Genomic DNA, 23,491 nt, shown 5'->3' with positions numbered 1-23,491 from the left:
TGTCAAAGGCGTTTGAATCACAGTATTATCGTATAGCAGACTGATTAGTCAAAGGTCACATCAGCTGATGCGCACTGCTTTATCAATAGCTCTTAGCTTATCATTACGATGATTGGTTGTTGCCTGTTGGTGAATCATTTTCAATAACACTGTTCGGTCACTGTTTATTTTTAGTTACAATTATGTGCGATTCTATCTCTCTTCGCTTTGGTTTTAGAGAGAAATTACTATCGATTAGTTTAATAATTAACTCTACAGAAACTCTGTCTCCTAAAACTATAGGCCCAGATATTGGAATGCAATCATAATAGTTTGTATTATTTTATGCTACAATTGTACCTACTTTTCCGGATAGTATTTATGTAAAGATATTTTAATTTAATTTGTTTGATACTTTACTTGCAAATGTTTAAAAAACTGTGTCAAACAGGACTTTTCAAATAATCTAGGATACAATGTACAACAGTTAAGTATTAATTTATCTTCAACATTAATTAAATTAGATGGGTCAACTATTTTTAGAAGAAAGAAGTTACCTTTAGTGATATAGGTACGTCGTCATACATTATTAGTTTATTACTATAAAATGTTAATATAAAACAATTTTGTTCATACCCAATTTTCGTTAAACGGTTACAATAATGGCACAAAATGAATGATATTCAGATAATCTCGGGCCGTGATGCTTGAGTACCTTGTTATATCGTTGTTTAATTTAAATATGTTAATTTTATTAGGCATAATACAGAGTGAGGACTGTTGAATTGCAAATGAATGTGACATTACATTTTATGGCTCGGAGTCGGACTATTTGTTGGTCCGTTTCCTTGGAACTGCCGTCAAATTTTCACTTTGATATGCTTAATGTTTATAGTGGAAAAGGTAATTATTTTCTAAACAATGGTATCATGGATACGTTTTATATATTATGTACATTGTTCTCTTATAATATTATACTTACTTTATATACTTTTAAAGGTGGGTAGGTTTATAAAAAATTGAGTTGTGTGTCACGTGTGAGTTTTTATGTGGAATGTGTATAGTGTATATTCGTGAATGAACAAATTAAGTTTAAACGGTCAAAAATATTGTGAATATTGAAAAGAACTTTACATAAACAAAAAACTCAACTCAAATTCAGTTTCGGGAGCTACAAATAGGTCATATTATAATATGAAGATAGCTTTGGAAAGGATAAAAGTAGAATATAGAATACAGGTCTTATAATAAAGTTACTCCACATTACCTAGATTGATTAAACGCTTGGTAAAATTAGCATGACGCTATTGGAGAGATGTCACTCCAAGTTTAAAGTCCTTATACTGTAGGGTATTTTTAATACCAATTTGGGCATATTAGTTCTATGTGATTGGCCTTTAATTATTTATTTATCGTTTGCTGCATAAAAGTTGTTGATTGTTGATATTAATTATATACAATACAGCCATAATATGTTTTTAATCATAGGCAAATTATAATTTAAAACACTACGAATTATATAAGAAAATACATTTGTCACTAAGTAACTACGCAACCATCACGTTTCGCGACGCCATAAATTCTAAGCATACTTCCAATTTGTGATTGTAAAACATATTCTTCCAATATGTGATTTAAAACTCCGTACTATAAATAAAATTGCCAGTATAAAAAATCGCATCAATGTTCAAGCCAAGTGATATAAATTTTCTATTTGTGACCTGAGCCGGGCTTACCAAGATAGACGGATATTTATACTCAACGGAGACCTAAGCCGTAAAACGAACGAATGATTTTATAATATGTACCCATTTTATGTGTGCCTTTTCAATTTGGACCGATTTTCTTGTGAGTGTGACTCTAAATTTGGATACTGGAACGTAGTAACTGAATTACGACTTGTCCTAATCAGGGTATTACAATTTACAACGGGTGTTAGTAATAGTTAACGATAACTAAACTTCATATAAATATTGATTATTGTATAAAATATTACGATTCTATCTTTGCACGCTCTCAGTTAAATAAATATATTTAATTCTAAGTAGATATTTGATATTTCTATTTGGCTCACTCTCTCAGTAGCAAAACAAATTATTTTTAATGTAAATAATAATACATGAAAATAATTATAATTGTTTGTATAATTAGAATAAAACGAGATGTTTGACTGTCATTTTAATAATAATCCGATATATTGTTATTATAAACTAATGTAACATTTAATTTAACAATAAATGGGTACTATTTAAATGACAATCTATGTATTTATTAAGTGATCAAATGGATTTATTTGGAACATAAACAATCATTTCATTATTCATATTTCCTTATATTTGAGACAAATAAGTAGTAAAACATTATATTATATCTACATAAGTGCCTCTAAACCATTTCTACTGCGTTCCTCAAATAGCAGTTTTAGTGCTAAAATTAACTGGTTCCCTGTAACCCTTGTCGGAAATAGTTTATTAGGCTTTTAACTAACCGCATTTGTATTTTGTTTTATCTCGTATTTATGGTTTCTATACTGCTATCAATAAAGAAACTGTAAACAATAGAAAATGTGGTGTTAGGAATTCGGAAATGTCTTTCGTATAGTTTTCATTTAAATGCTTTTTAAATACTAACAATATCGATCAGAAGTTCGTTCATAAACAAACTTAAAAAATATTTTATTTCCCAGTATTTAAGTAGGTAAGTATCTAGTAACTGCCCTACATGTACTTAGGTATTACGGATTGACCCTTGTCGATTTCTTATGAATTATAACGATATATGAGCTACAGAATTAATTATTATGCAAAAAAATGCTGTGTGGTTTTATGAAACCACGGTAAAAGTGAATCTGTTCGAACGGTTTCGAACACTGCTTTGTGTAGCGCATATCGCGTGACGGTCGGCTGCCGAGTAGGTATACCTACTCGGCAGCCGCGATACACGCGACATGCGCTACACAGACAAAAAAGTTTGAGACGATGTAATAAAAGTTTCACTTTAATATGCAAACAGTGATTTAATTTTTATAAATTTTTAAATAACATCCTTTAAAAAGTATAAAATAAACTGCCAATACAACTCTAATAATAATATTTAATTACCCCATTCCCATGCCACTCGATACCAAATGCCGACGATATTCTATAATAATAGATATCAAATATAGACCAATGAACAACAAAAGCTGTCACGTATAAAGAATCACGATCATAGAATGACTCAGCAAGCTCTTAACTTGGAATTCGTCACGCACGCTCTCATTATGAGCTATTGTAAAAAATACAATTCTTGACCGTGTCATGTAATTTACCACCTAATAATAAGATTTTTTATTAATCTGGCGTTAATATTGGCATGAATTATTTGTGTTCATGCTGCTAAATCTGTGAAATTAACAGAAAATACGCTTGGTAACGGATTATAGGTATCAACTACAATATATTTGCATCAAGTTGAAGACATACTTTGTTAGTACAATATAGTGAAAATTTGAAACGTTTGGTCTTTATAAAGAAAATCCACATCTAATAAAATATATGATTACTATTTTCATACTGTTCAACGTCTCTTTTTTCTACTATGACGTATTTTGATACCCTGAAGAAGGACGTATAAGTTGTTCATTCCAGCTAATTAAATAGAGGAAATTTTAACACGTTCAGTATACACATATAAAACAAAAAATAACATTTATTCCACGCGAACTTTAAATAACTAAAATAGTGAAAAGCCGTCAATGTCACCATGGCACCATGCCACAAACTCATTATTCCTGAAGAATAAAATAAACGGAGGGTGCATACAAATATAAAACACTTATTATCTTATCATACAATGATGGATGATTCTTTTATTATAATAAAGAGTAATTGCTTCCTTTCACATGGGTTAAAGCTTAAGTAATTACAGAATTATATCTGTACGATTTATGGATTGTTATTAATTTGTTTTTATTATTTAAATCGAGACAATTATTCTCGAGTTGTTGAAATTAATGTTTATTAATTTTTAGATTAAAATAAATAATATAACTTCTTTGTACCTATCTCAGCACATATTTGTGTAACAATTAAAATAGACATGGAATTATAACTCCATGAAATTTAAGAATATAGTTGTAAAATTTAAACAAACATTACATGAAAAACGTATTTATGCATACCTATATTTTTTTACAGAAAGGAGAAAGTTAAAGACTAATTCAAAATAATATATTTGGTAGCGAATGTGACTCTAAAAGCAATATTGAATATTTTTATTCCAAACCCCACTCATAACTTGTCTATATGGCAAGGGTGGATAGGGGAGCCAAATGTGCTGATATCGAAATTTAAATAATGTATTTTGTGTTTTTTAGATACACAAAATATTAGCAATATTGAATTATTCATTTTATACTACGATTGCGCTTTTAAAAATTTGCAAACATCGTCTCATAAAGTCCGCATAAAAACAAGCTATAAATTACAATTTTATGCCATCGTGATCAAAGCAATAAAAGTAGATTAATAGAATTGGCTCTGGCTTCATGCCTATATAGACGCAAAAACAAACAAGGAGCTATTAAGTCGGACGTTAACAATTTCCCCCAAACTACAGAAAGAATCGTGAAGAGTGTTGATAGGACATCTTTATACCCAATTGGGGCCGAGAAATCTCAGGACGCTGCAATAGGACAACAAATTATAGTCATTGCCGGACGGTCAACGGGCCCTTTACGAGCGATTCCCAGCGTTGATGATGATTTAGATGCAAGGAATATCGGGCGGAAGCGCAACGATAAACCGCGGGAACAGATCGGTTGTCATAGCAACGGGACACGAGCTAGAGGGTAAACCTCGCTCCCTCGGCGTCTAGTTCACGGACACTTATTATCGTTATCGTAATAAATTGGTCTGGAATGCGTGCAATAACTTTAAGCGAGATCGCAATAAAATTGCGATGTGGAATTTCGCTATGATAAAATATGATTTATTGTAATTATTGTGCTTCGCTTGAATGTTTCATACGCTCCCATTGCTATTAAAGAGCAATATGAGAAACAATTGAAACGTTTTTTTAATTACACAAATAGTCTTTTAAAGATTGCTGCTTTTAATTGGGTACCTGGTAGAATTGCAGTGATCTGTATATTCTTACTATTCATGTTTATTTACTATTTAGGTATTCGCATATTTGTTGAAATATTTTTAATTCACATAAAATTATTGCTACAAGTATAAAATGCAACAATAAACACGACGTGAAGCCCCAATTTATTACGCGGCGACTGATGATGATATATCGACGTCGGCTGCTGTGTTGATCGTCACTTACCCTACCCTTATCACGGGCATGTAATTTCGGATTCAATGCCCTCGGGCTTTCGTCTTTTATATTACATTTTTTATGTAAAAATAAAGTATTTTTGTTCTTCTGTAGATTACATTAATTTTGTTGTTTGTTTATTTTCAGGTACTTACGTGGTTATGAGACGATGAGCCATGGAATCACGCAGTGCGCCGCCGAGCCCCGACGAAACAGGGGAGGCGGTGTTCGATTCTCGTTGTGGTCGATATCCTCACCAACCATCTCTCCAGAGGGCCTTTGCGAGCTGCAGGGAAACCACCAGGCCCCGACCTCACCATCGTCATGCGGTATCAGAGCCTGCACGACCGGACGAAAGAGTTTTCACCACGGCCGAAGTACATGATTACCCTTCTTCAGAATCTGGTATTGCAGCAGACTGCCCACACGCTCACAGCAGTAACCCAGATGATAGCCCATGCTATGACCGCTCTGATTATGAGGGAAACTCAAGTTATAGTTTAAGACACAATTTCCATCACACGGTGGACTGCAATAAACATCGTTCAGAATTTCACCGTAGTCATACTCCAGACTATCATGAGCATGGTTCAGATAGTGATAGGGGACACCCTCGAAGTCAAACCAGCCGTCGACCTTATAGGAAACATAGACGGGAAGAAGATGATGGTGCTCAATCCCTTGATGAGCGATGTGCTCGAGATCTCGATGAAATTTTACCCGCACGGCTAGCTGGCATGAATTTATCACGTGATCAACCATCTCAATCATGGAACCGAAGTAATATTGCCGCTACTATGGAGCGATTTGAGCCTGTCGATTATTCATACGCATATTATGACCATCATTTATCCATGCCTTCGTCGTCGAGAAAGGCTAATCGACAACGCGGACGGGGATTACCACGAGATCGATCAGCTCGACACAATTACGTAACCAGATATGGAACAGAGGAAAATATTTATGAGGAAATAACTGATGGTTCGAGGACATGTCCCAAACATCGACATGCTCCGAGGCAATCTCTTATTTCACTCGACAGAAGTGGCGTTGAAGAAGAAGTACGTCGAGTAGAATCAAGACATAAACGGATATTAGGAGAGTTAAATCTAAGCGTTGAAGCAATGCTCATGCCCGAATGTGAATCGCCAGATTCAGAACGAGCGGAGGATCGGGATAACATTGAAGAACTATTAAGGGTGGGTCCAACTGATGAATTATTATCCCCTGCAAGTTGTAATCCTCCAGATTTAGACAGCGGTTTTAGTGGAAGTAGTAGCGGTGCTAGTTACGTAGGCAGTTTGAGGAGAAAACCGACAGGGTCAGTTCCACATTTGCCAGCAGTTGCGTATGGAACGCGCGGCGCTGGAGTGCGTATTTTGGGTGCTGATGAATGTAATTTACGTTGCCCTAGAGATGTTCCGTCACCTCGAAGTTCCAGTTGTGGCGATGCAAAGTCAAGCGGTTTCTGGAATAAGAAAGCGTGGAAAAAAATTTCTGGTTTTTCAAGTTCCAATAGCATCAACAAAGCTGGCTTAACTGGTGAGTTACCTACAATATTGGGCTGTTTTTTTATTATTTTTATTTTATTTATCTTTTTAAAAATCATAAGCCACAGTTACTTTCAAAAAACTCCCATCTCATCTCGCTTATGTTCACATTCTGAATTTAGCTCAAATTTTAATTTTATACTTTTCAAGACATTAAAACTCTCCTATTTACTTTAAAAATTCGACATACATTACATTCCCACATGAACGCAAATGAATCCGAGCGGTATCGAGTCATGAAATCTTGTTTTTTTTGCCCGCTTTCGTCTGCCCAAGGGCGTATTTCAGATGGACGCGCTAGCAATGTTATTTTTGTTTATTTTGTTAACTGCCTCCTTATCCAGTAGAAGTAGAGCAATTGATTTACAAGTAGCATCTCGGGTTCGAGACCTGTGGATGGATTAGGAGAAAGAAGAGAAAACATATTATACGTTCTATTAATTCCTAGATTGAATAGGGTCTTGGGGAGATATTAACGGTGCGCCGTTTCATTGCAGGTCTACTCGTTAGGTACACTTTCCGGCGTAAGTCCGGCTCGCAGGGCTCTCAAGGCAAGCGAAGACCTGAGCCCGTCAAATGCGATGCGTGCCTCTCCCAACGATGTTAGCCGATCTATGGTAAGGCTCACTTACATACAAATATACATCACTTGAGAATAAAATTATCAAAGCTAATGCCTTTTAAATGCGCCCTAAGACAGTCTTAAAACACACCTTCATAAAATGAGATTGATATCTAGGGACAGTAGGTTTCCTATCTCGAAAAATTATATCTAGAACTTTAATTGCGTTGTTATTTTTAGTTTCAATGTAGTTAAAAGCGCGTCCATTACATTTTTCTTTCCTTCAACGAGGAATTTCATTTTCTCGTCCATTCTTTTTCATTTCCACAACCTTTACAAAGTTTTATTTTAAAACCAGGATAGGTATATATTACATTAAAGTACATCTATGTACGCCGAAGTTCCGAAATCAAGTGAATCTCTAACAAACAAGGATGCGGTAGGAAGATCCGTTAACAAAGTCCATACAAAGTTATCTCATTAAGGTATCGTAGATATTACTTTCGAACTTTGCTTTAAGTATTGTTCTGCAACACTCGACAACAGCATGCACTTCCACTTAATTAATCCTCATCGATACGCATTTACTATGAACAGGCAAAACTTTACACAAGGTTAAATAGATACGAACTTTTGAACATGTCGAAAGTAAACTTCAGTTCTACCAAGCAACACTATTTTATTATTTTTGAATCTCTTTAGTTGATTATGTTTTGAGTGTTATTTTTGTTAAACGCGAAGCTCGATCACTCAAATAGAATTATCTATTGGTTACAGATGAAGCCTGTAGGCCAAGCAGAGCTAAATCCAGAACTGCTACTATACCATACAGGTTAATATTTTCTTAATTCACCTGAGGTTTTAGCACGAAATATTTTATTGATGCACTAATTGTTTTAGAACCAATGTAGAAGTAGGCCCTCTAGTAGTATGTGTAGAGTTTAATTCGTGTTGTTGCTTTAATTTTTTGTTTGTTTTAGCTACTCCAACGGAAAATTGGTGGTGCCGCTGGATTCCCTAGCACAAAGCTAAGGGAGTGAGGAAACAACTCGTCACGCCCGCCTCCATCTCTACCATGGATCTTATCAATCTCAGAGACATCGACTGTCCAGAATACATTACGTCTTTAATGTAAATTTATTTGTGTTAGATGTATTATATGTGTTTGCTTAGAAATAACATTCCAAACGATACATATTATATGAGTAACAATATGAATATTATGTGCACCTCAATGGGTCTTAAAGACGCATCTTGAAGGTTAGGACGAACATCGTGTAAAAATTGTAAATAAAACTAAAAGGCGAGTATACGTTGAAATGATAGCCTAAATGATATTTTGCATTGTTACATCGAGTTTCATAGAAACATAGAGAGGATGTTGTTGTTACTTATCAATTTTTAGATGATATTAGGGTACAAGAAAAGGCTGAACAATGACGTTTTGTACTTCAACTTTTTTAGTTAAATTAGCACAGAAAGCGTAAGAAATTACTAAATTGCTATTTATTTAAAAGTAAAATGGCTTTTTACTCACAAATCTACTTAATTACATAGTGATATTTTCTATAAATGTAAATAAACATGTAAACAGGCAAATCACTTCACTATTTTTTGGCGCTAATTTTTGTACAACAGTCGACCTATGTTTTGGTGCTTAGTACTATCAAAATAATAGATAAATCTTAGTCGAAATATTATACTCTTGCACATGTAATGAATCTCATGGTCCAACCTATTATTTATAAAACTTGTAATAAAGCCCTAAGAGGAGTGCTAAGTTATTCTTTCACGTATTGAGCATTGTTAATATTTGTTACATTATTTGTATATTTTGTAAATATAAATAGAAATGGTGCACACATTTATTACGTTAAATGTTTTTGTAAATAACAAATAATCACATGTAGTGTAAATGTAATCAATTATTTGGATAATAAATGCATTTTAATACAGACCATCACAAGCTGGCTAACTGCCTTAATTATTCGTGTGGATTAGAAAAGAGCACTTAACAATGAAATGTTTTAAATAAAAAGTAATCTAGGAGATTTGTATATAATTATTATACATTCATTTATACTCCAACACGCTTTTCGTAAATTATTGTAAATATTAATATTTATATTTGTTTTAATCAGCGAGTTATTAATTTTGTACGTATCGTAAGTAACTCGACTGATATTACATAAATAATAATCAATGTTACACGAAAATTTTTGTCTGTAATTAGTGATCGTGTTCAAGTCAAAAGAGATTTTTATTAAATAAACATTAAAAATCAATTTGTTTTGTTTTAATTGTTACCTTTATTCACGTACCCTTATACGTATCATTTACAGGTAGAAAATGTTAAAAACTAAAAATCATTAATTTTTGCTAGTAACTGCTTTTAAACCTGTGCAAATTTTTGTTAAAAAAAAAAAATGTGTGCGTGTACTAGAGTACACACGTAAGAAGTGAAACTTCTTTATGTCCTTATTTTTCAAAAAATAATTTACTATATTATACAATATTAAAGAAATACGTTAGTCACATGCTCGTCGCTACCTACTTAAATATTTACACCGGCCGCTGCTGCAACTCGCTCGCTTCGCTCGCTCGGCTCGTGCGGTAGTTCAAAAGTTAACCTAAGATGCTCGTCGCTTCGCTCCTCGCTACCTATTTACATATTTACACCGGCTGCTGCTGCAACTCGCTCGCTTCGCTCGCTCGGCTCGTGCGGTAGTTCAAAAGTTAACCTAAGATGCTCGTCGCTTCGCTCCTCGCTACCTATTTGAATATTTACGCCGGCCACTGCCGCAACTCGCTCGCTTCGCTCGCTCGGCTCGTGCGGTAGTTCAAAAATTAACCTAAGATGCTCGTCGCTTCGCTCCTCGCTACCTATTTGAATATTTACGCCGGCCACTGCCGTTTTCAGCTTATAAAGGATTTCGACTTAGGCGGATTTTGATTGGACAGAGAGTTTGAGGTTTATTCTTATAAATTTTGAATTCATAAAATTATAATTGAACACCTGACACCAATCAAGCAAACACGTGTTTACGTGAGTCATAGATTTATTATCGTATACTCCTAAAATGTTTTCTAAGAAACAATAGTGTACTTACATTGTCGGCACGTTCTTAAAGTCGGTAACTTATTTTTGTTCGAACAATAGAGGCAATAAATTCCTAATGATCAAGTTGTAAAGGTTGTAAAATAAAAAATATTCTATATTAAAACGTATATAATATAAATTATAATATGTGCGTCATTAATTTCTGACTGTTTCGAAATTTGGTGCAAAATAAAATAGTGTGTAAATAAAATTTGTAAAAAATCAATAAAATAAAACAATTGAGTAAAGATCTATAGGCATATTATATATGTATTTATACAAGATATGTATATATATATTTATACAGGGAACTTCTCAACGTGTTATCTATGAAATTATACTTTTACTCAATTGTTTAATTTTATTTACACACTGTTTTATTTTGCACCAAATCTCGAAACAGTCAGAAATTAATGACGCACATAGTACATAATATATAGGTACATATTAAGAAAGAGATGAAAAATAAATAACATGATCACGCCCACGTGTTGGTGTTTTAAAAAATTCAATCAAAAACTGAGAATAACTGTAAATATTTTAGAATTAGAAAAATAAATATGTACCACAATAACATTCAAGTATTAGAAAAAATTTATACATAATTCCACCCACGTGTTAGTGTATCTATACATATTATAATAAAATTGAAAAAATTGAAAAATACAATCAAAAAGTGAGGTTAATTTTAAATAACTTAGAAAAATAAATACCATAATTACACCTAAGTAAAATGTCACGAGTACGGCGTAACGCAAAAATGTCACGCGCGCGGCGTAACGCAAAAAATGTCTCACAAAATTTTTGTCCACCCCCGATAAAGAAGTTTCACTTCAAAAAGAAAATTTTTAAAATAACCCATATCATACAGCTTCCAAAGCTTTATTTAGAACTATAAGAGTTAAATTACAAAAATTATTTAGGGAATAAAATAACGTAATATAAAACCTTCATCAAAACTTCGTGTAATGAGAATATCGGATATATTAAAGTATTAATTTAACTTGATATCTGAAGTCGATTCACAGAAAAGAGGCCGGCTAACAAGCTGAAACCATTTTTCAAACCGACCTTTAGATGCCTGATTTTAATTTAGACTTTGACTTTATTATAATTAGAATAAATTTTATTCGTACATTTAACAGTTGTACTGACAAATTCTATAAACAGCAAAGCAAATTGTATAAATTGTAAACCAGCATTATCAAATTGAAAAACCCAGGACAGTTTATTTGTTTAATGAATGAATTCAAAAACTACATACAAACCGATTTTACAAATTCTTCTTCTCTCTGAAATCTGAATTTTTTCCAGGTCAATCTTCGAAGCAGAGACAAGCAGCTAATACAAAATATATTCTATTGTGTTTTCATAATTTTCGACTCGATAGAAAATCAATCAAGGAATATGCAAATACTACCGAGTGAAATAGAAATAACTGAAAATATTTGTTCCTCTAAAATAAGTCCCTCAGAATTGATGCTACGGTTATCTCGGTGCATGAGTCGAAGTTATTGTTACTAATAATTTTAATAATTATTTTTAACAAAAACCTTTACCAGATTTTCGAACCTAAAAAAGTTGAAATGCTTCCAAATAAATAAAAAAACATCAAAATCGGTTCACAGAGTAAAAAGATCTGAGGTGACAAACCCAAAAAATTACAGTCGAATTTTGAACCTCTTCCCTTTTTTGTAGTCATTTGAAAATTTCATGAATTAAGCATTAATTTATCACAAAACACAGGCTGAATGTTCATGAGTCATGACGTAAGAGTCAAAGAGGTTGAATATTATCAAAGGAAAAAGCATCAAAATGAATTGCTTTGTGAATGAAGTGTCTCAGAATAAAAATATAGAAAATGTTTTATTAGTCATACAAAATTTTCCCGCTCTACGAAAAATACATGTATTCTAGGTAAATGGCATTTCCTTATATGTATTATAATTTTTATGTGACAGGAAAATTATTTAGTGCTTTTAATTTAGTAAATTATAATTAAGAGGACTTACATTCTGAAAATTAAGCCGGTATTTATATTTCTATATACAAATTTTATCGCAGAAATTACTCGCTATAGTCTATTTTTAAACTAGATTAATCGCTGTATCATAATGAAGGCTAATTTTAGCTTAGAGCTAAAGCAAGCAAGCGAGTTCTATACTTTGATAAAAGTAGTTTATATTTTAATCAACGTCTTAATATCATAACAATTTTAGAGAATACTAGCGACCCGCCCCGGCTTCGCACGGGAGCAATGGCGGCCGGCCGGTACCGCCGCAAACGCTACGTCCCGCAATTTTTAAATCTGTAATATCTTCGAAAATATTCACTAAAATCATACGGTGTAAAGGGCCATATATATCTATATTAAATGAACAATATATACAAGGTATTTAATTGGTTAAGGATTAATGCTGTATTGGTTAAAATCGCTTCGAAAATTAGCCATTATTTGTCGTAAAAAGTAAATGACAAAAAAAGTTATTGTGGGTTATCCATAAGAGATAGACATATACCATCGCGGACTTTTCTGTAGACCTTTTCAATGTGTACAATACTTAGTACATTATTTTGATAAAACTCGTAGGGTTTAGCCTGCGTTTGCAAAGTAAGCGGAAAAAATGTAATTATTTACGACATCACATTAGAAACCTACTATTTAATGGATGTTATTATACATATAAACCTTCCTCTTGAATCACTATATCTATTAAAAAAACCGCATCAAAATCCGTTGCGTAGTTTCAAAGATTTAAGCGAACAAAGGGACATAGGGACAGAGAAAGCAACTTTGTTTTATACTATGTAGTGATAGTGATGTTTTATTGCTTTTACAGAGGAAAAGCAAAAAATTTCTATCCATTTGGTAAACTTTCTAGTTTGTAATATAACTTATAGCCTACGTAGAAATATATTCTTAAAGTGGATTGATGGAAACATGAAGAAAAAAAAGAAGAAAAGGCACCTTAGATATTCATAATTTTATGCTTGCGAATAACGAAAACTTTTGTCTAATCATTTACCAATAATTGTCGGAGGAATCAGTAAACATACATCGAACATAGAATACATAGTCTCTTTTTATATCGATTGAACACCATATCTATTATTATATCAAAATTGATAACTTAGCCTAATATGATAACTGGGCAGTTACAAGTATTTAGTTGACCGACATATTATGCTCTATAAAGCTATATAAAGCTCACATTTTTATACTTTATTCTCCACATTTTAGATATCCACATCATGCAATATGCACGCTGTATGCTTTGGAAATAAATTGAAAACAAGTCAACTATACATAATATTTGTTGTAGTCAGTATAGATAACCAATATAGCCAAGTATATTAACCATTAGGTATATATTATATAATCAGTTGATAAACACCGTAGACAGATCTTAAGCGTTATACATAACGTTGCCGGTTAAACTAGTCGTCGATAATATAAATTAATATCAATCAATCTTATCTAACGATTAACCTGTTACTAACGATGATGGCTATTTGCATATCTATCACAGGATAGACCGCATTCCAGCAATATTGCTTTCAATTTGTTATAGTTTGTTTGTGTTTAACGAACAAGTTTATAATTAGCTGCTGCAAATGTGTGGAACACTAAAATATATTAGGAGTAAACTTACTCTCAATTTTTGGCTACATGAAGGTGGCTCTGAAGAAAATGACATTATTTGTGTAACATTTAATGACCCGTTTCTCAAATCCACCCTGCACAATCCACTTCCTTCTATTTGTTAAATATTTTCGTTGGATAATAAATAAGTATTTATTGGAATCTAGTGATACATACTCACAAGCAAATGTCTTCGTGAATTGAAGATAATACGACTTAGGAAGCATTTAGCCCAACTGCTGATCTAATGGCTTAATTTTGAACAAGGATTTCTCCGTATTCCAAAGCTTTATCCTACCACAATTATAAACCTTTTTAACTAATAAAATATAAAGATGATTTAGCTCCTCGTGTTTTCTCTATGTAACATGAAATTTAATGTTATTACTTAGCAAACAAAATTACAGTTTACAGGGTAATAACTACTTATTTTACCGAGGTAATAATTGAACTTGAACCAGTTAAGAGATTCTAGTTATTAGAAACCTATCAATTAACATCCCTCGAAATTAACTTTATTTTAACCAAAACTCCCAATTACGTAATTTTCCAGGCGTTCGTATTTTGTAGATCGACTCATCCTCGAGTTGATTTAGATTAGACACTCAAATGAAATTAAGATAATTTCGCAAACTAAACTTTGTGAACAAGACTTTACAAAATATTTATACGTATTTTAATTATTTTATCGAAGGAATTATGTTTATTTCATACACATTCCATTTTTTATGTGTGACCGTTTATACTCGGATTCGATTGAATACTTAATAATCATTTATGAATATTAAACAAATACTAGATAATATTTTGTTTGAAACTCTGTTCTACTTTTATAACACGGCCATAATATTATTGTATATTTTTACCCAAAATCATTTATGTCAATACTGCTGAACAGGAAAACTTTACACGCTTACAAACTGCGAGCATTGACCTTAATTCAATTAAGTATATTAAAAAAGTGTCCCTATACATTCGACCATCTATTGATTTGGCTTTATAACCATTCAATCACTGAAAAAGACAAGTACATCACGCTTCGTCATCAACGGAAGACACTTTAGCGCTGGCCGCGTTTTATTTTCTGGCAAATAAAGGTGCAGCTCAGTTTATAGTGCCAAAGCTTTCATGTTTGTGCTGATGAATAGACGACCTAAAATACACCACAATGCCTACAATGGGGATAAAATTTCTCCCTCTGAAAGGGGATCGGAAAGAGGCCCTTTGTACCTTCGACTGGCTTAATTGTTTAATTACCAATAAAAATAAAAATCGAAGCTATTCAGCCGAGAATTCGATGAATGTACAGCTGCTTTATGTACAAAGGAATATTTGCAAGCTTAAAAGTAGCCTATCAAGGTTAAATTGGCTGTGTTTTAGATTTGAACGTGCATACCAAATACGGGCTTCGGAAAATGCGACTTTCATTTTTATTTTTGAATGTAATTTAATTTATTAGACGTTAAAGACCTGCATTTATTACTAAAACTTTAAATGATAAAGAGAACAAGGTAATTGGTTTGTGCCAATACTAGTACAAGAGACATGTTTCGATTTAACTCTTTGAATTGTAATACAATGTAATTAGTCCTCCCTAATACTCCAAGCGATATAGACAAGCGCCTGCAAATAAAAATACGAAACGAAAGAGTAAACAAAATGTCCCCAATTATTCATCATAAGCCCGTACGACACAAACAATTCATATTACTTTTTCATCTTCCGACCTGTGCTCATCGTTGGGATTTATTTGACACGCGCATACCTCACTTCACAAAGGAAATTCCTACAATTGTGATCGGCTTTAATCTGTTATTCGTTCCCATCCGAGCGGTCTCTGTGTCGTCCAATTAATATCAATATAGCGCGCACGGATTGTAGCATAACGTGGTGGGATAGGGCGTGTTGGTGGATGATGCTAGGCGATAGCTAGTTGCATTGTGGTGTACTGTTTGCTACAAAACCATATATGTAATATGTAATAGACAATTTTATATTCTCAAACAATATGCTCTATTAGTATACTGAAAATAAAAGCTAATTAACGTTCTACGACGAAAACGAAGGTTTGTCATTGTGATATGTGTGTTAGGCAATAATAAGAAAAGTATTAAGGAATGAATGTTTTTTCTACGCGTTTGTCACCCTAATTTTAAACAAAAAAGTGACATAAATGATAAAATAGCGGACATATTAGTACGAAAACTAACATACCCTACATAAAGTTGGTATTTGATGACTCACTAAATCACAAACAAGATGTAGGTAAGTCGCGGTAACTTACAGTAAAATGTCCAATATTGGAGCTTTTTAAGTGCGACATATTATCGCTATGTCTATGTGATACTAGCTTTATACCTTGGATCGCATTGTTTGAACTATTCAAACGAATAGCGAATGTTCAATAAATTAGAGTCAGATATGTGGCGGTCTCTGTGGATTGACGTACAGACAGTGCATCATATTGTATGTATATTAACCGATATTGAATAACTAGAACTGTTTGATTAAGCTTTATGCAGACGCTCTGTTATTAGTAATTTTGCTAATTAATTATTTCATTTATTTTAACAATTTGACCGCTAGTTTTGTGTTTGGAGTTTCATATAATTTATTAATATTATTAATTGAGACTAAATCTATGATTTGTATAATTAAAACTGCGCTTTGAGTACAAAAGTCAATTTAATTGCAGCCCATTTTACGTTTTACTCACGTATAATGAATTTATGTGAATACATAATATCGAAAATAATTTACTATGTGAAAAAGGCTTAAATAATCTTTCAAAAAAAGTATATATAAGTTACAATCATAATGACAAAAATAAGAAGGTATTTTTGTCATTATGTACTAGTGGATGTAATAAATAATAAACAATAATTTTATTTTCCAAAATAACCTTTTTTTTTTTTTTTTTTTTTTATAGTGGGGAAATCTTCCAAAGATACCCACGGCCCCCGGGGAAGGAGCCGTGGGTTATGTCGGATTCTTACCGACTAAAACCCCACTGTGTTCCGTCGAGCCGCTTTAATGATGGGGCCGCGGGTATTTGTTGGAATTCTTCCGCGACCCCCTCGGCGGCAGCCCATCTCCAGGCCAGGCGCAAGCCAAGAACAGGAAAGGTAGTTTGCCTGCTCTTCCCTCCCGCGGTTGGCGCAGAGGTAAAGTAACTGCCTACTGAGCTGACGGTCCCGGGTTCGATCCCCGGTCAGGGCAAATATTTGTGTGATTCCAAAATAACCTACCTTTATGTACTAGCAATAATACCTTATAATTAGACTAATAGTACAAGGTGCATTTCATAATAAAATGATTACAGAGAAAAAAATAAAGAACATTTTCTTCCAAAAAATATCAGTATGTTTCACAAACTCTTCCAAAAAATGAAACACACTCAAATAAAATGTTAATTGCGCTAAACAAAAGTTTATTCAAGCATAATTCGTTCCTCGAGGAAAAATACCGTATAAAATTAAGACAAGGAAGGAAGGCTTGTTCGGAACGAGGTAAATATAAACACAAGAGATTAATAAACAGACAACAGCTTCTGGGCATTAGCATAAGCCGACGGGGGCTGTCCGAAAACCACGAAACAAAATTAATACAACCACCATACCTATGGCTATGTATTATATAATTATAATTATAATGAACGGGCTTGTAACAATAAACGCTACAGGCATTTGTTCTTGTTATTGAATTTTCCTTCTATTAGTTAGCTTGGGCGTGTTTTAATAGGATGTGTTGGAACTTAAATTAGATTTTGTTCATCTTCTCCATCAGAGCTCGGTCAGCATATTAAATTTATTCAAAAGTAGCTCACGCCCGCGACTTGGTAACACAAAAATATATACTTGTTGTTGTATGGGATTAATTAAATTTTTGCGACGACCGTTTTTACATTTTTTGACAAAATAAGCTTATTTAAAAAGTAGCTACTTTTTTCAACTATGTTATGTTCAATCCGTTTAGATTTTTAAAGGTTAGTCAGAACAAAGGACAGCTTTTATAAACCCCTAAAAAGCTAATTAACAAATATGAAATTTGAAGATTCTTCCTGATAAAAATATTACTATAATAGTGGTGGTGGAGTAAGTTTGAACCCTTGTTCGTACCTCGAGTGGCAAACGAGTTGATGATGATCATTGAGTGGCAACAACCCTTAGGGCTCTGCCAGGAGGTAAAGAGTACTTTAGATTTGAGTATTCCAAGCACATCTTATTATCCCTGTAAAATATCCAGTTAACAAATAAATAAAAATCCTTTGTTTCCAGATTCGGCAATCGTATTGAAAGTTTTAGACATTTTTAGAAGAAAACCTATTGAAATGTTTAGCAAAACTTCATTATTTTTCTTTGAAACAGAATTCGGTTCAGTTTATTTTCTTTTAGTAAAATTTAGTCAGGTTTTATTAGGGACAAGTTTGAGCCGAGTTTAGATGTGCCTTGATTATAGCGGGCTTCAATTCAAGACGTAATCTGATATTTTAAATTAAGGTACCTTGATGTTTTGTTCTTTACATTATGTCTGTAGGATTTATACGGATTAATACACACAATATAAAGACTATGATTAGGTTTTTCTACAATGTTAACCGCCAATTTTATAGTATCTTAGGTATGTTTCAATGTAATACCTAGTGAACTTTATAGAACAGTGACTGTAATATATAAATATTATAGTCGATTACCCTTGATTATCTTGAAATCAAACCAAAATATACAAACATTTACGCGAAGTTTCATGGATTTAATAATATTAAGATACAATTTAGAAGTAGGACAACAAACTTGAGTAAAAGTTAGTATTGTATTTTGTAAAGAAAGAGAAAGACAATGCTATGTTTAATTTTAATTATACAGAATACTTCACTGTACTGTTAACTATGTTTGTAATATTTTTGTAATCTGAATTGTTTCTTTCTTGTATTTTTATACATTCACAAGAACTGGATTTAATACTTTATTTTAATGTAATATCCTACCTATTCTTTATAATTATTTTTAATCTGTTTAAAATTTGTAAAATAAAACAAACAGAAACGGTATTTACTAATTTAATGCACAGCTTTTCTTGATAATGGATGCGTTTCTAAAACTTCACTTAGGTATTTGTTTCTCAATGAATGAAAAATATCCTCTCGTATTAGGTTACGGTAATGCCTGAAAATTCTTTGCAAATACATTTCCAGTCTGAATTTTTCACTAAAGCAGAAGCCTCTTGAAATTTTCGGATAAAATACTAAGCCTTTGTTAATTGTTGCGCTTTATTTTGTTTCGTTTGTTTAACTTTTAACAATGTTTTGCACGTACAATTAAAAATTCATAAGCTTATAACGGTTACATTTCATTAAATATTACATGCAATGTTTACTGTGAAATCATTCATTATGAGCCAAATAAATACCCAAAAAAGGATTTACGTAGAATAAGAAATATGTTTTATGAGGCAGAGGTCATCAAGGGACAAGGCGACTGATAAAATTCATCAGATTTTAATGGTGTGACCTTGCTGATATATCATTTAAAAATAATTGTTGAATTTACGCGGATTTTATCGGGACGCGGGTATTTTCTTTATATTGTTTTATACTTGCGTGTAGATGTATTCGTCACTATTTCAAGGGATTTAAACTTAATAAATTAAGAAATGAAATTTCGCGGAAATTTTTACCTTAAAATAAATACTTCTATAATCCTGAAACATCAAAAATATACAGAAAATAAAACCATCTTAGTGTCTATAGTCCTATTGTACTATATTTTAAAAATTAACATGCTTTTTTCGGAAAGTGCATTTATCGACAGACGAGTACAATTCTGTCCATCTGCTGCAAATCCTTAATATCTTACCCACCATTAGTACACTGTACACTGCTCGTAACAAAACGTTCGTTTTACTTGTAAAACGTCCTAGCAATGTAAAGAAAATAATTTAATTTCAAAGTCAAAACATAACAGCGAATGCAAATGGAAAAGGAATCACATTAAAATCATGTTTCGCAACAACTAAGTATGAATGCAAGTAATTTTGTAAAACATAATGGAAAAGTTTCGAAGGCGAGAACGGTCATGTTCTTAGTAACACAGTCACGTAATATGCTCTAATGAAAATTGTTTCATGACGACTGAATTCGGTCCTCTTTTAGGTTCAAGGCGTTTTGAATGGCATGAAGATAATCTTGTTATGGAGATACGATTGCGAATAAATTAGCGATGTATTTACGTGATTGATTTGGTCAATGGATGAATATTTAGTTGAATAATGTTCGATCAATCGTGTATATTGTCTATTTTCATTAGATATCTTCTCTTTAGTCACTTTATGGCGTATGTCTAATATATAAAAATAAGTCGGGTTTTCCTTCCTGACGCTATAACTCCAGAACGCACGAACCGATTTCCACGGTTTTGCATTCGTTGGAAAGGTCTCGGGCTCCGTGAGTTTTATAGCAAAGAAAATGTGTCTCTGGTGGCAAAACGGAGGTCGCCGGGTTTGCTAGTATTTAATAAAAAAATGAGTTCCATTCAATATTTTTAATTAAATTAAGAAAACATTCATATCCTCTTGCTCGCTTATTATGTTTTGTGCGTAAAATCTCATGAGTTGTTACAAACCATAAAGAAATCAAATTACAACCATTCTTGTGTTCAATATAGAGTAAAGTAATTAATGAAAGTCAAACCTACTTTAATTTGTTCGAAAAATCTACTCTATCAACCGGTAATGCACAAACACTTACTCCTACTATTTAGGTTTCAAAAAAGTGCGTCGCTACTTAATTACGTAAATACGCGATCATGTATATTATATGACCTTTGATACAAGTCCTCAAATAAGCATATCACGTATATATGACCTTTTATATGAGTCCTCAAATGTGCATAGTGAAGAGCTATAAATCTAACCAACCGGGGCCAATTACTGTGAATACGTGCATTCAAACTAATTACGTAAAATTAACGTTGGTATACAGAAACTGGGGGTGCTAGAATATGCCTCATTTACCACGACTTCTGAAATCTATAATTATATCTGGCGAAATACACATGACACTCTATACTTACGGAACATACTAAAAAGCTTTGATTAATGCTTTTACAGGTTGGCCTAAAATCCCAACTCATACATGAATGTGACACTACCTCTCTGTCTGTCTCATCTTCATGCGTAAACTACTGAATAGATTTTGATAAAATTTCATAAAGATATAGTTTAAGAGCTGATAAAAGACATAAGATAAGATTTATCCCGAAATTCTCACGGGATCGGGATCGGTCGATGCCGCGGGCGGAAAGCTAGTCTAGAATGCTGAAAATGATTTCACCATTATTTTTCAGTAATAGACATGTGTTTGTGTGTGTGATCTTTGTAGATACATCCCACATGAGCAGTTCAACATATATTGAAGAAATTGGCATGGAAACAGCGTATATCCAGGATTAACGCATAAGCTACTTATTATCTTGGGAAGTATATCCGACTGCTTATCATCCCGCGGGACACTGCTAGTTATAAATAAATAAACTATACAGTGCAAGAATGTTATAAGTTACTTTTGTAAAAGCATAATTTGGAATATTAATTGCTCGTAATCTTTTTATCCAAATCGAACCAATAACTTATTATTATAAATAAACACAAGAAATAAGGTATCTAACTTATCCATCGTATATTACATTACGTACTAGCTTTCCGCCCGCGGCTTCGCCCGCTTTGTATAAAACCTAAAAAATTATATTATAAAACCTTCCTCTTGAATCGCTCTATCTATTAAAAAAACCGCAGCGTTGCGTAGCTTGAAAGATTCAAGCGTACATTGGGACATTGGGACAGAGAAAGCGACTTTGTTTTATTCTATATTAATTATTAAAGTGATGAATTGATGATGTGCTTAATAAAAGTTTTTAATATAAAACGTACGGTATTTCTCTAGTTGCTAAAATTCGAAGAAAGTTAGCGTCAGTTCATTGTATTGGCATCCCGCTTTCCTTTGAGTATAACTCCATTTAGTTGTCATTTTGAATTATTCATGGTACAGTTTTTTAGTGTTACATACTGATGCTTTTAGTTTCAACGTGAGATTTCTTCGTTGTCTATATTTGAGAAGAATTGTAAAATAATATGAAGGTTTGAAAGGTTAACTGTTGAATAGTTTTATTAACCTTTTGCAAAAATTGTAAATATTTGTTTTATATCAACTTGGAATATGGTTAATTTTAACTAATTATAATCGAACACAAATTAAATTTGTTCGAATAATCTATACCTACAAATAGAAACATAAAAAAGGGATAAATAGATCATCAGTTGAAATTTTGTTTTTAAGTACGGAATGTAACATAATAAATATAAGATGATAAATAAAATGTAAAGTTTGCGAAACCAAAAAATAGATCTAAATCTTACATTCGTGATTTTTCAGTAATATTAAAATTTGATTATACGCCTAGGCAACCTCTCAAGTGCAATCTTCAATAAGCTAATTGACCTTTATACATGCAATGCCTACAAAATGAGTACAATGGAATATCTTATAATATACTACATAATATAAGGGCGCATTAATGCAGTTTTCAACCAATGGCTATAATTAACTGAAGAGATCTTTCGTTAATTATCACTTGATGTGTCCAAAAGCCACTCGGATGATAAATATCATCATATTATCTGGTTTTATTTAAATAAAAAATAGCGTGTGTGCCGAGCACACGTGTCAGAAGTGAAATTTCTTTGGCAAGACTCAAAGATACCAAAAACTTTGCTTTACTCCATGCCTTGACGGTATTGCCATGACGCGACCTTGAAATTTTACTCGTCTCTACGCGCCTAAAAAAGTTTCACTTCAAAAACTTAATAGGTATCGAAATGAGCTGTGGAAAATTTTGTTTTACTTTCTTTTGACAATCATCTTCAGCAATAGATTATTAAAAAGTAAGAAAAAGTACTTAACAGATCTAGCACTAATAGAAATTAGCCCGCTTATAATTATATAAATGAAAATACTATTGTTTAACATATTTTATTGTTTATTAAAGTGTTGTTTTCATCATACAGCAATCACTTTCGGATAACAACTTGTTTTCAAAGTTCTGTGATATATAAATCAAAGGAACTATGTACCGTTCTGTATTTCTTCCTGACCTAGCTCTAAACAACAAATATATTTGGTTCGCACCTCACAATATTGGTGAATGTAGGGCCGCAGGCATATCAATATAACGGTGATATGCAGACTCTGAAATTCTAGAACTTTCTCGAACTGAATGCATAGGCAATATGCATACTATCTTAAGATGTTGCTTTAGTTCAAATAAAAATCGAGTAAATGAACGAATAAATCCTGC

General features: G+C 32.7%; 1 protein-coding gene across 5 annotated transcripts in view; it reads left to right on the top strand.

Annotated features, from left to right (window-relative positions):
• The window catches only part of LOC149483393 (uncharacterized), an 88,257-nt gene extending 78,574 nt beyond the window's left edge, over positions 1–9,683 (top strand). For 2 of the 5 annotated variants that reach the window (XR_016316486.1, XR_016316487.1), the window contains 4 exons: positions 5,434–6,828; positions 7,334–7,453; positions 8,176–8,230; positions 8,379–9,683. Coding sequence is in view for 3 of the 5 variants with exons in the window: in XM_089702402.1 (XP_089558528.1) it covers positions 5,463–6,828; positions 7,334–7,443 (1,476 nt within the window). In the remaining 2 variants the exon portion in view is untranslated. The remainder of the gene's footprint in view (positions 1–5,433; positions 6,829–7,333; positions 7,454–8,175; positions 8,231–8,378) is intronic. The other 3 variants (XM_089702405.1, XM_089702402.1, XM_089702406.1) reach the window with 3 other exon arrangements.
• The last annotated feature ends 13,808 nt before the right edge of the window (positions 9,684–23,491 follow it).

Source organism: Colias philodice, chromosome 13 (genome assembly GCF_061535455.1).
Source record: "Colias philodice isolate Cphi_HAF_F1 chromosome 13, ilColPhil1 Martin Lab GWU primary, whole genome shotgun sequence".
Taxonomy (NCBI): Eukaryota; Metazoa; Arthropoda; class Insecta; order Lepidoptera; family Pieridae; genus Colias; species Colias philodice.
Note: the sequence above shows the minus strand (reverse complement) of the source record. Positions and strands in the feature narration are given on the sequence as shown.